Source organism: Ooceraea biroi, chromosome 6 (genome assembly GCF_003672135.1).
Source record: "Ooceraea biroi isolate clonal line C1 chromosome 6, Obir_v5.4, whole genome shotgun sequence".
Taxonomy (NCBI): Eukaryota; Metazoa; Arthropoda; class Insecta; order Hymenoptera; family Formicidae; genus Ooceraea; species Ooceraea biroi.
Genome location: NC_039511.1, coordinates 12,489,920 through 12,504,545, shown reverse-complemented (window position 1 = coordinate 12,504,545; position 14,626 = coordinate 12,489,920). Strand labels below are relative to the sequence as shown.

General features: G+C 39.8%; 1 protein-coding gene across 1 annotated transcript in view; it reads left to right on the top strand.

The window, feature by feature from the left end:
• The first annotated feature begins 773 nt into the window (after positions 1-773).
• LOC105285118 (protein pinocchio) overlaps positions 774-14,626 on the top strand; it is a 39,924-nt gene continuing 26,071 nt past the window's right edge. Inside the window, exons 1-2 of the mRNA XM_011349083.3 lie at positions 774-906; positions 1,276-1,462. Coding sequence (XP_011347385.1) covers positions 1,327-1,462 — 136 coding nt within the window. The 5' untranslated portion in view covers positions 774-906; positions 1,276-1,326. The remainder of the gene's footprint in view (positions 907-1,275; positions 1,463-14,626) is intronic.

Below are 14,626 nucleotides of genomic sequence, written 5' to 3'. Positions count from 1 at the left end.
GAAATGTCGGAATCGAAACGAAGACAAGAATTGCAGTTGCAATTTGGAAGCAAAACTCTCTTGTAATTATCTACCTCGCAAAGTTTTAACACCAATTACCAGTATCTGATTAGATAATCGTTGATTTTTATGACTTTTATATACACATGTTGAAAAGATAAAGGAAATATGCCAATTTTTCAATCAATTTTATGCTGTTAGATGTACGGAATCTATATTGTTGAATTTGTACCTAACATACGTACATATTCCATGCAGCACAGAAGCTTGCAAGTTTTTGTGCTGTATGGATATGCAAATCTATTCCATAGGATTCATTCCATAAAAATGATGATGACGCAAATATCAACTCTTTAACGAGATGCATTATATATACATAATTTATAGCATAATATATAGCGTAATAAAATATAAGATATATAAGATTTCGAGTCTGCTTAATTTTGTTCCTATCCCTTCTCAAGAGACTTTCATTTATAAGAAACGTCGATATTACATATGTATGTACAGAGTTACATAAGATCAGTTTACACAATTTCCATATTTCAGAAATACAGATGTGAAACGGTTCCAAAGTAAACACACGCAGTTTGCGGGTCTTATCACAAATTATGAAATTATCCAGATAAGACGCGCGCGATCATCCTGACGTTCGCCGCGGACCGTGCGTGCTCGCGCGAGACGAATTTCCCGCGCGATAACGCGCGTCAGGTGTCAGTCGGCCGCCGTTCGTCGTCGCGCGCGGGTCGACGAAAGGAAAGAAAAAAAAACGAAACGCGACGCGCGACAGTCCTCTAAATCTTTCCGCGTGACCGTAACCGAATGTCGCGACGGTGACGGTGCTGACAAGCCGCGGATGCACGCCGGTGTGATAGGCAGGCAGATTGATCCGCGTCGTGCGCACAGGTAATAATTATCGCCGTTCATTTGCATAACGTATCGCGACGCGCCTCGCCCAGAACTTGTCGCTTGAATCTGCGACGGATGGTTGATCGATGATAATCGAACGGCGCGTGAACGTGACCAACGTATATAACTTTTATTTGAATATTTCGGAAGGTAGGTCCTCGACATTTTTCGGAGGAATCGTATAGCGAGAGAGAGAGAGAGAAAGAGAGAGGGCGTGAGTCGGGATGTCGCGGAAAAACTGTCGCAAACTAAACGCAAACTTGGGAAGATTTCGTAATAACGATTCTGCGTCTTTGTGCGTCGCTGATCATGCGTGACGGATCATGGGCGGTATACTTTTTCGAGCACGCATGTACGTTGTTTCAGGATTTGAGGTGTATTCTCTTGCCGCGATTTGCCCGGCGAAGCGTGACGGAGATGACGACGTTGACCGAATTCGAGGAAAGCGTGTCCTTCGACGCCGATGACCCGGACTTTGCACCTTCGTCCACTGCGGTGCGAGGCGTCCTTCGTACGCGGTGCTTCACGGACGTCAAATTCGACGTTAGTACAGGTAAGCGCATTTTCACGCTTTTCGAGTCGTCCCCATGTCATCGTTTCAGCGGCGTTTCGGTTTACTTGATTTTTTGAGTCCGCGTTTCGCTCGAATTCACGATGGAGGAATTGTCGTAATCGTGGAAAATTTACTGTCGACTATATTCAGAATACATTCAGCGATATTATCGAATACTCTTTAAGTATCGAGCGTGTCAAGCGATCAGACGGCAGGACGAGAGGCACGATAGTTGGTGTTCTCCGGAAATAGCTTGTACCTAGAAAAAGAATTAGCAGCGTTCCCCCTTTCTGCATTTCTCCGCGGGAATAAAATGCGACAGACGTATGTGCGTAAGAAAATATGGATACTTGCGTCAAAGTGTCAGCGTTCCTACTTTTTGTTCGTTAACTATAGGTCAGCCGAGGATAGGAGAAGATAACTGCGGAACAAATAGTGCACCAGATACGATATGCACTGTTCGAAATCGCTTATAATGTATGCTATCGTACAGTTTTCATCTCAACTACACGCTCTCGCGGCTTAAGGGGGGAGTCTGCTTTAGAACGTTGAAAATAAGGTATAAGTTTACGAATTTTTTTTGGAGAAACTATACAGCGGATCATTATAAAACTTTGATGCATTTATTAGTACATGTTTAAAGATAAAAAAATTATTTTTTTATTTGAATATATCGCCTGTAGAGGTCGTCCTGGAAGCATTTTAGTGCAGCCGGCATTGTAAATTGGTGAGCATTCTCCTGCCTCCAAATTTCATCCAAACTGAAAAATTGAAATATTTTCTCGTTATTTATGAATTCCCATCGTCGATGAACCTTTAATATTCATAAAAACATTAAGTTAAACAATTATTTTTGCATGAAAAAGTTCAAAAACTTTGCCTAAAAATCGTACTTTTGTGTTCTAAGCTCCACCATTTTGGCACTTTTCAACTTTTTTCTTCTCTCTTTGGTTCATCGACGATGGGAATTCATAAATAACGAGAAGATATTTCAATTTTTCAGTTTAGACGAAATTTGGAGGCAGGAGAATGCTCACCAATTTGCAATGCCGGCGACGCGGCTGCACTAAGATTTCTCCAGGACGACCTCTACAAGCGATATATTCAAATCAAAAAATAATTTTTTTATCTTTAAACATGTACTAATAAATGCATAAAAGTTTTATAATGATCCGCTGTATAGTTTCTCCAAAAACAATTCGTAAAATATACCTTATTTTCAGCGTTCTAAAGCAGGCTCCCCCCTTAAACTAGGCGACATGATTATTCCCTCTTGATCCGGAAAACACGCACAGAAAAGGCGCATCGCGAGCTGCTTCCCAATTTGTACTTTGATCGTATCGTTGCGCTTTTTCAGAGAGAGACTGAAAAGATCGTTTAATCTAATCACTCGTGAGATATATACGCGGTGTCACGCATTGTATCGAGATAAGGAGGGAGCCGCGAGTGAAGACCAGTTGCAAGTAAATCGCGATTTCGAAGAACGGGAATACAATCTCGCGGAATCGACTCCCGTAATCCCGCTGCCGACCGGGGTCTTTTGCGGCAAAACCGCTTCGGAAGGCGAGAAATGTTGGCGTAGCTCACGTGGGTGTGCGCTCGCACACAACGACCGCGCGCCGTGTCATTTCGGGCACGCGTGACCGATATCGCGATTCAGCGCGTGGCGCGTGTACGTTTTAATGCGCGCACTGCACAATTTTTCAAGCGCACATTGTCCGACATCGTCTTCTTGAGCCAGCGGAAGGAACGGTCCGCGCTTCACTTATGCAAATCGCTCGTACTTCCATCCGTGCGATCTTTGTTCGACCGCGAGCAAATAAATTAACGACGACTTTGCAAAACGAAATCCTTACGCGAGCAACGATTCGGACACTTCCTCGTAGACGTTCGTTTTTATGCTGGTTTGGATCGTGCTCAGATTTGGAAGCTTCTTTTTTTATCGAAAAAGCCTTCAGAGAATCTAGAAAACAGTTGAGGCGCGTCTGAAAAAGATAGGACGTCTTTCTCAAGTGTGTTTACGTCTTCTTGCGTAGATTTTAGTGTTGTTGGGTTATACCAGACACTCGAACTTCAGTGCGGAAAAATAAGCCGGTACGTTAGTAGACGAGCCATAAGTTATCTGGATCGTTCTGAGCGAATAAACGAATTAAAATGAATCAAGGAGAAGCTCGTTTTTTTTTGCAAAATGACGTATCTCCAATATCCGCGAAATTGGAGATTTTTTTTCACGCGTTGATGAAAAGATCAAGTTATTTGATCTTTCCCTATTGTGTGTAAAAACTAAATCGCGTCGCGCATGTATTATTATTATCGTTGTTCATTAATGCCAAACAGGATCATATATGATAAACGAAGAGAAAGAAAACGCAAGCGGATGCTATCAATTTTGAACGACGACTCACTCGCACGCAAGATCGCGAATTTCATTTCGCGGAATCGGTTCTCGTTATTGATTCCGTCTAATCCCGCCCACGTTTCGCATATTCGCGCCGCTAGTAATCCGCGAGATGGTCTCGCGAGGATGAATCACGGATGAAGCGGATAACCCGGACGAAAACGAGGATCTTCTCGGAAGGATCGGTCGTGAGACGCAACGTTCCTTATCGTCGTCGCACGCCTCTATTATTATATTATTCTTACACGCACACGCGAAGGGCACGAAACTCGATCTACCGACAAAATTGGATCCATGCCGGCTATATCGCCTTTCTTCCCGAGAACTCGGCGTGTGGTGGAGCCTGATGATGGTGTACGTGGTGTTAAGTATACGTTTCGCACGTGCATTAATCGTGTAGATAAAGAGTATCCTTTAACATGATAGGTACAGCTGACGCTCCTCCGAGCGCCTGCGAACACTATCATCCAATTTTTGCAACTTTATCCTTTGACTGTCGTAACTCTCCAAAATGAGCCCAAGTACTAAGAAGCGTATTAGCAGTGTTAATTAATGTGCGATTATGATAAATTGCAACATATAATTTTATGTTTCGCATTTTTTGATACCTGTACGTGAAATAAGATTTCAAGAGTAATGAAGTAATTTTTCTATCTGATATAATTGTAAAATTATTGTATAGTTATCTGAGCGGTTTTTTATTTTGGATACTAATCTATTATAAGGTTGTTAATATTAAGAAATTAATTTCTTTAAGTATGCATTGTACAGCAGTTTTCTACCGTACCAACCATTTGGTTTCGCATAGTTCTGCGTTAGATGGCGAGGAAGGGTTCTCTTTTGGATTCCTTGATAGAAGCCAATAGGCTTGTTCCTACTGGCTGTACCCCTTTATATATTCAACAAAAAAAATTCCTTGATAGAGGAAAATATTGATTTTTGTGAAGAATATTTGTGAAAATATTTAAGAGTTTAATTTTATTATTAATAATTTAATTTATTATTTTACATGCGAAATACAACAAAACTTTAGATCAATTTCTGATTTAGAGGATTGCAAATATAAATTTGCAATATGCGTTTTTAGTCTGTTTTTATTACCGTTTTTCTCGTTTAATAATCAGGTTGCTGCAATCTACATGCAATCTCTTGATTCATTTGCTTTTTGCAACGCGTATTGTTCTTCTGTGTATAATGTATTTTTTTAGCGTTTAATGGATTTAGGTTTTATGTTGCTGTTGCAATTTCTTCGTTTACTTCTTTTACACTTGGAAAAAGAGGAAGGATTGAAATATCGCTGAAGTATCATTTACAGACGAGTCCAAGTTCAAGGGGACTAAATTACGCATGCACGTGCGTTTTGCATGATTTTCGCTACACCTGCACACGTGATTTGTGTACACGCGTTTCGTTTCACACGTGACTTTGGGTTAGGATCTCTTTTACCCTTACGGACAGCGTAATGAGATCTTGAGTCTGCTCTTTCCGCTCTTTGTCTTGCCGCATTTCTGTACACCAAATAAGACAAAAATAATATGATCGTACACATTCGAGAAATAAAAAGAAAAGAAAACGAGATAAAGCTGCAATCAAAGGAAACGAATGCTGATCAGTAACCGCTTGCTTCATCTTTCCTGTTTCATCAGTGTTGTGAATGTGTCGTAGCAAGAAAGAGAGAGGGAAAAATGGCTTATAATCTTATGCGCAAAATTTTCCGCGAAAACACAGTCGCTGGTTTTATCAGAGACCCCCTGCGTACATGAATACGATGACCTCTCAATTTGCAAGTCGGCTCGCGATAACGATAAAGACCCGTTGCATAAAGATCGATAAAGATCGCGTATGCGAGGTTGATTTTTTCCAAAAATCGCAACGCTACTCCACTTTATTGAAGATTGGTGAATTTTGAATCAGTCTTTTTTCGATCGAAGTTTTATTGATTCCTTAATACTTTGTGTAAAAAATTGTGATAGGTGAAATTTCTTGAACGATTTTGCAGCTTCTGTAATCAAGAAATTATCGATAATTTGTTGTTGAAAAATCTGCTCTCCTTTATAATCTCCCTTATAAACTTTTTATCACCTTTAAATTGTTCTAAATGTAAATTGTTCTAAATATATGAATTCTGACATGCTCTCGATGAGATTTTCAATGGAGCTTGAAAGATTTCTTTTTAAATCCTTTGTTCACTTTGATTAAATGTTAATTCTTGTTTGAACAAAGACCATTGAATTGTGACTAAAAGGATCATAAATTTCAAGGGTCAACGATTCGTGAATTATCGCTCGTCCTGTCTATGACCTATCCCACTAAAGGCTTTGATACGGTTTAAATTTATCTTACAGCAACGAGCTTGTCATTCTTAGCATTGAGCAAGAGTCTAGTCCAATCCAAAGTGCAAGATGTCTAGACGCGGATCAGTTTTTTTCTCTTTCTTTTTTTTGCAGCAGCTATTGAAATCACGCAGATAGGCCATAATTTAGAGTCTGATTTTATTAATAAGATGATAATGCATTAAGTGAATGCACAAATATATAATATATGATGACGTGCCGGTGACGTTTGTCGAAATAAATAAACAATAGAAGATAACGGCTACTTACTAATTTTATTCTTCATAATTTATGCTATTTTGGGTCAGCGATAAGCTTAATGTTGCACGCGTGTGACTATTTATTTGATAGGCAGATGGCGTGATATGAATATTTATCCGAATGATTACGGATGTACCTTTGCATCGTGAGCGCGACATTCCCGACGTAGTCGCTTCGTTATCGATTATAGGCGATCACAATCTACGATACACGGTTTCGCGAAGCTTCCATGAACCATCGGCATTTGCCGATAATAACTAGATCATGTTTCCGCTCGATACGCAATGTGACATTGATCGCTATTTTAAACATCTTTGTATTACAAGAGCGCAATGAACAAACTGTCGACTGCCGGCAAACAGCAGTGATATAGCATTCGATAATTTACCTAATTGGAAGGTATTAATTTATGTAAATACATTTTTTGTTGGCTGGCAAAATAAGAAGGAAAGAGAGCACGATCTTTTAAGAAGGTTTTAAGCATCTTTCTTACTTGATTCGATAAAATATACATGCTCAACCCACATGTTAACCGAGCTGGATTATCAGTTATTTACTTTTATAAATTCCATAAGAAGATATGTGTCTTTGTCACGATAAATATTTCCTGGTGACAGTATCCCTCGCCTGCAGCAACGTATTACAATTTGTGAAATTGCACTGGAGAGCATCTGGCAGCGAGCATTCTCGAAACATGAGACAGGCGAGTAGGATGAATCAAACCTAATATATCTCCAAGAAGCCGCCTTTGTCCGAGTATGTCAAACTCGTTATCGGTGTGATCCACTTAATTGGACGAGCGCAACGGAAGCGTCGGTAGGTATGTGCAATGCAATGTCAAGTTCGCGCTTTAACACGCTGAATGCCGCGACAACGTGACAGCCTGACAATCGTCGTGGCAATACCGTGTTACATATGCGAGTATCTTGTTTCATTAATGCGTATAAATATATCATTTATATGCCTTATATATAAAAAATGCAATCGTCCGTATTTCCACGTGCCACGTGCCAAGACGAACTAATGAATAAGATATTAAAATAACAAAGTAGTATTGTAACAAGCAAATTCTCCTATTATAGCAATTAACTTGGGTAATAAAATTTTCAGAATAAAAATGAGTGGCCTTATTTGTCGGAATATTTGTCAGAGACAGAGCTTTAACGATGTTTCAATTCGGATTTCGTCGCGGAGAAGTTTCGTAATACCTATGATTTAAACGGAATCGTGTGAGCATGACTTCGGGATCTGCAGTGTCAATAACAATCTCGCTCTTCTCGTTGTCTCGAGCAGCAGCGGAGATAAAAGCGAGACGAAAACATATCTGTGGCTCACTGGGGGTCTGATAACCCCGCTTTGAAGCCATCGCTCTTTTTTCCGTTTATCGCTGACATTTATATTGTCTTCTAAATCGGGTATTTGCGCGCGTGGATATGCCATTGCGGGTGTGCCGGCGGCAAGACGTGATATTTACGCAGCGAATTGTGTAATAACCGCCAGTTTACTGCAGCGACTTTATTTTGAAAGATAATAATAATTCTCCATCACTCCGTGACGTCGCCGTTGGCCTCGTATCATTTTTAATCGCCAAGATATCACTTTACGATTGCCGCTCCAGCTAAATATCTTCGCGTCGTGATCGACAGGACGAACGCAGAGGCAGCAGTAAGCTGTCGAAAAGCTTTCTGCTCGTGCAGCGGATTCCATTTACTCAACGCAGATGCTTTCTCTCCATCACACAAAGTGTCAGATTATGTAAATTGCATTATGTAAATTCCATGAAAGATCGGGCAGAAAAAAGGAGACGGAATCTGTAAAGCGGTTTTAAATGGCGACAGTCTCGCTTCGTGAAGATGTGACACATTGTGCAACATGCAAGAGTGCTCTCTCTCCTTTCTCGTATTTTGCATGCGCTGTGCATATATCGGACGAGAGCGAGCTGTCGAGACGCTCTCCCGGAACGTTTACTAATGCGTCCGTGGATACACTTTTACTTCTTGCTCTATTAAATTTTTATTCAACGCTCCAATCGCGTGGACATTCGCTGCGCGATTTTACCTCGTGATGAGCGTTTTTTTGCCGCAGCTTTCTGTTCGGGAAACGCCGGTTGGAAGCACCCTTACTGTTGCTATCCAATCGCTCGTCTCATACATTTCGTCTTCGTTCTCAACTATTCATCCGACACGTCCGTAAACTCATCGCCTTCATCTTCTTACGTGCGTGGCAAATAATAGAGACTCCTCCCGAGGTTTCTCCTACGTAAAGTCCTACGTAAATTCAATTTGTGCAGGCCTCTGCATAAATTGTTTCGCCGAAGCGAGCGATCACGTCGCCTTTTCGAGAAGACGTCTTGCCATTCATTCAGCAAATTTGCACTGAACCGTCTATTAGAATTTCTAATTTTTCTTGCACCTCCGTCACTTACAATTTGCTCATCAACGTAACGGAAATTTGATCAACGAGTTGTTTCTTTATGTCCGCCGAGAATTATGCAATGACAAAAGTATAATTACCGGCAGTTGACTTTTCATCGTCTAACTGTTCTACGCGCTCACGATTATAAATAGCGCAGTATGTCATGCGGAGTGACATATAATCAGTAAAACATGTAAATTAATGACTTGAAAACTGTGGAAAATTTACGATTGAAAAAACATAATTCTCGATACCTTACTTTGCAGAAGAAGATTGACTTGAGTTCAGAACTAACAATAAGTAAAGAATGCTCCACTAGTTGTCAGTCTTTCCGAAGCTCTCCTAAGCTTTCCTAAGCTTCAGTCGGCAAAGTTCAAGAAATTCTTTATCGGACCGTTTCAGTCGGGGTCCTCATCTACGAAGTAGAAATTACACGAATACACGTGCACGCCGCACGCACACCCGCTCATATGTACATACGCACGTAGGAATAGGCAATTTCCTTAAATGAAGGAAGTGGGCAAAGTGCCTAACCTTCTCTCCATTAGGGGTCACAACCTGAATGGCGCTTCACGAGCGGTAAAACATTCACGTGATTGACACGTGCCGCTTCCCGAGGGCGATCCGATATATCGCCTCGTAAGAGATATCGATTTTTTGCCCATACAGCCTAATCGTTTGCAGGAAATACTGCAGAATTTAATTGACGTTTAAATACAGAAATTCAAATTAGGTATATAGTTTCAGTCAAGTTCTCCGAAAAAGCTGAGAATATTTACGCATTTTTTAAAAAAATGTTCAATGTAAAAAGCGTATTTTATGTATGATGTAAAGTGCGATTCAAGAACATGTTTTTATACATCAAGTTAACACGAATGTACATATTAATTTAATTTTTTTCGCAAAATTGGAAGAAGGTATTGCGTGCACAACCAAATTCGCATTAAGATATTCTGTAGAAGGAGGAGAAGCTGATCGTTAATCGTTGAGGAATCCGATGAATCCTACTTTTATTGCACTTTATCCTGATCCGCCTGCGTGTGAGAAACTCGTCCCGACCGAAAAGGAACACACCGTATAGACAGGGTATATAGCGGCTATTTATAGCAGCAGCGTTGAATGTCAATTTTTTATTCGTGAAGCAGTTTATGCTCAACGACATTCTCCGTAGAGCTTTAAATAACTCAACTATAACTTGCACGTACCAAACCGCTGTGCAAAGAATTTGCACGCGCGCAATTGCGTAATCCTGCAAATCGATAGTGCAATTTAACACTGACCTCATCTAAATTTTTTTCAGTTCGACCGATTCTTGCATACAATTGAATGCTACACGCAACACATCCAGACTGATCTGCGCGTTCACCTCTGCTGTGATGGAAATAGACGCTTCTTCATGAAAATTTTCATAAAGACTATTGACTCGATTTGCCCATTGTGTTATTATCTAAAACGCCTTGAAATCGCAAAATTTAAATATAGGTCGCAACATAAATGTCGCTTGATACAAGTGTCTGTCTGTTTTTCTGTGTCGCCTATTTCAAAGGAAGATGGTGCGTCGCATGTAACTGGCAATCTGTAATTTCAACGTAGACCTCGTTATTTTTCCGCGATACCAGATGGTGATTCTGAAATCTGTTTGTCTCCGATGCCAAGATCACCTGACTATTACTGGTGCAATCTAGTTCGATACAAAAACTGCGTCGAGAGAGAAAGATAATGGTAATGGTGTCATCGTGTTTACCGCTATCGAGATATGTTTACGGTGGAGCCGCGCCGTATGTTCCCATATGTTGACTTTGCAGCATGCTAATAAATTACACTTATATTTAGACGCAAATGAACAGTCTTACCTAAGAATAGCTGCTTCCAGCTGCCAGTCATACTGTGCAACTTGACTTTTGGTTTGTCTGAACAATTACTCAGCGAACTTGCATCAGAAAGGAATCTACGATTCCGTTTTAAATTGCCCGGATTTTCCATGAAATGTCCCAAAACTTATCACCAAACTATCACAAAAATTGTGATATTCAAATTTCTTTTTACATATTTTGTGTATCAGTTTTTTAAACGTTGTTATAATTCTGATTGTAATAGCTGTCATTTGTCTTTGAAAAAGATATAAAATGTCATATATAATGAATAAGTATATTATACACATACATAATATGCATTTATTTATCATTAAATTATTCACGCTTATAATTTTATATGATAATGTACATTTATAAATGTATATTATCATATAAACATATATATAAAGACATTTATAATTCTTTTTTAGGAAAGATACTCGACAGTTGTTACTCTAACGAAAGTAGCGATTTTCACTACAATGATGCAGCTGTTACAGTTACGAGAAAGCGGAGTCCCGCACGAAACGAGTCATTATCGGGAGAACAAAAGAAGTTCGTGCATTTTATTCCACTCTCTCAGGTGTTTGAACTCCGCCGAATAAGTCAGATAATGAGCGCGCACGAAAAATACTCTTTGTTGCGATGTTCTCGTTACTCGTCGTCATTATGTTCCCGTTATCACCGACCTCGAATTTCGCAACGGCACACGCGCAAAACGTGGTTACGAGCGAAATCGTTTATCTGATAAGGCGCTAAAGCGTTCTTATGGAAACCAATTTTCTTCCTATGCTCCTTACTTGATAATGATTTAATAAGCATTGACAGTTGTTGAGATATCGAATGACGTCGACAAATGTGTACACGTGCTTGTCTTCGTGACAGTGATAAGACATTTATTAGGCGATAAAGCAGCAAGATTCTTGTCTCGAAAATAAGAATAACGACTATACACCAATTATATTTAATGCTTATGTAAATGCAAAACAGATCAGCCATAAGTATGAATATTTTGTAATAATTACTTTAACTTGTTATGATCAGAAGGAAAAAGAAAACGTGTTACGAGAAATGTGATTGGAGATCGTTATTTATACGAATGTTCACAGTGATATTCGCATTTTATTTTCTGCCTTTATTATGAAATTCTCATTAAATTAAGAAGCTGGATTATACGAAATCGGAAGAGATATTGCGTATCAAAATGAGGCGCCAAACACAAGTTGGTGATAGACTGTCACCCTTCCATCGGCCTCTGGACACGCACATACATTCTGAACTTCAGCATGCGAGATAAATCATGCGAATTGGACAGAAATTCGCGACATTCATTGGTGCGACGCACGTGCCGCAAAAGTGACTTGCATCCGATGAATGATGAAATCACGCGACGTCCCGAGCGAATCAGAATGCGAGTGTATTTGCTGATTTATATGCACGTGAACATACTGAAATTGTTGGGTTAGCGAATGGAAACTTTCTTGCTCGATCGATCGATGTTATGACATGCAGACCTCTGACCTTGGTATCTCCAAGTGTCCCAATTTTTCAATGCTCGTAGGAAGATTCCGAACTTCTGGTTCCTTTGTTGTGATCGTCTTGTTGCCCCTGCCTTGCTAGACAAAATTATCACCAATTTAGATTGGCGATTCGCTCATGCGAATCTATCGCGCAGTCACACTTGGCATTTTTGCTCGTGATTTTCCGATCCTGACCTTTCTGGAAGCAACAATCAAGTTGAGGCTTTCTTCAAGAGAATTCCTGAACAAAGGAAGGTCTCACAGGTTATTGAGTCTAAACATAAGTGTAATTTATTTATAGATTATCGTGTCCAATTCGTTTTCGTAGTTGAGCGTTCGTTCTGCTTAATTCAATTACGGGATGAAACATTTTGTAAAACGCTCAATCGTTGAATACTACTTGCAGCATAATAACTTTATGGATCCATGTGCTCGCGGTTGTATCATGGTTCACGAATCACGTTAGCTTGCACGCGATGTCGCAGGAAGGTTCATTTAATAGCCGTCCAAGGTCGTACCGTTCCTGTATTCCTTTTATATAATTTCCTTAACCGTTCTTAAATCGGTAATTAGAAAAAGGATTCTTTTGCTCGAGGAACAGTCCAAGTTAATTGCACATTCGAACAAGGATTCGTGAAGCAAACGTTGTAGCATTATGCGAATTCCTGAGCACCTTTCTCTCGATCGATGACGACGACTTTTGCCAACGTGAATCCTCCTCGTGAAAAAGTAATGCAGCAGTGCCGGATTATTCATAAATCCTTTATAAGCCTAAAATATTCAGAAATACTGTACTCGTGTTCGGTACACGATACGATACGTTTTCCATCGAGGACATTCCGATCAGGAATGAAATATTCAGCAGAGCTGCTTAACAGACCGCGGAAGGCTCGCCGTTGACGGAAAAACGAGCGTGTCGTAATAAATTTCTGGATCGAACGAGCGAATCGATGTGCAGTGACGGCTATCGAGGCAAGGACGTCTTCGGGAAAATTCAGCGGATCGAAGGAACAGCGAGGCTACATCGCCGGATAACTCGCTCGCCGGCCCCCTTTGCCTTGTTAAATAAAATATAAGCTCGTGGCACGCAATGGCACAGGCCATTTATTTACTTTGCCGGCCGTCGTATGCAATTACCGAACGAATCATCCTTCCTGATCACTGACTTCGAGTCGAGTACACGCGAATTTCAAGCCACAATAAGACTGCCGGAAACGGCAGATTTAAGCTGTGCAGAAAGAACCACACACACACACACATACACGCACATATAGATCATATATAATTTGTACTCTATATTCAGATTTTTTCATTAAGTTAGATCCTTGGAAAAAGCCATTTTCTTTTTTTGTGACGAATTTTTTCCAAGCTCCACTTTCCAAGCTTCCAACCAGATATAAATTTGAATTTATTTTACGAATAAATTCAAGAACGAATGACGTGTATATAATGAATTCATTAGATAACATGAACTATAAATTAAGCATAGATTAGATTTGAAATAATTTTGGATACAAAGGAGGATATATATGGCCTTGTCAATTGCCGTTGCGAGAGGGTCTGCTATCTGAGATCGATTGTAATCAAATGGTAATCAGCATTTTATGGAAAAATTATATGATCCACATGGCAATGCAAAAAACTCGGATTAATCGTAGCTTACACACACACCATTCTCGATATCGTTCGTGCGGATCGACATTAATCATGATTACAAGGTTCTTTTCTATTACGACATATTATCAGCGCTATTAGACTAACTCCAAACCGGATATTTGTTTTGTACCACTCTTTGCATTAATTTTATAACTCGGGCTATTATGTTAAATAGCTACTAAAAGTTATTTATATACATATTTTTAATTATTTTTTAAATATATAAAGTTTTAATAATTTAACATTCTTTAAAAAACATCCTGAAAAATTATCGCACTAAAAAAAACTATTTCTTACAAATTATTTGACAAATTATTGAAAATTATGGCGAAACATGACTATAAGCAATTAATGAAATATTTAAATAGGCCGAACCGACAAAACGACATTTTTGACGAATTCGAAACAAGCAAGTGTACAACAGACAGTATATGAGTATAGCTTGCAAACTGGACTCGAAAGCGTCCATACGTCATAATCCGTAAATGCATTCAAGAGATGATGCATCGACACTTGCGCGTGCGGTGCGTCGTACGACTTATCGCTCGCCGCTCATTAATTCAATATACTTTAATCAAGTTAGTGGGAAAAAGCGTTTCAAGGTCGCGATTTATTGCTTCGATCTCGACCGAGAGGTTTGCGCGCGAATTCGCGCGACGCGAGATGCAAAGTAAATGCAAATTCTTCGGAGAAAATTCTATGAGAACATCTGCCACTTCTTCTGAACA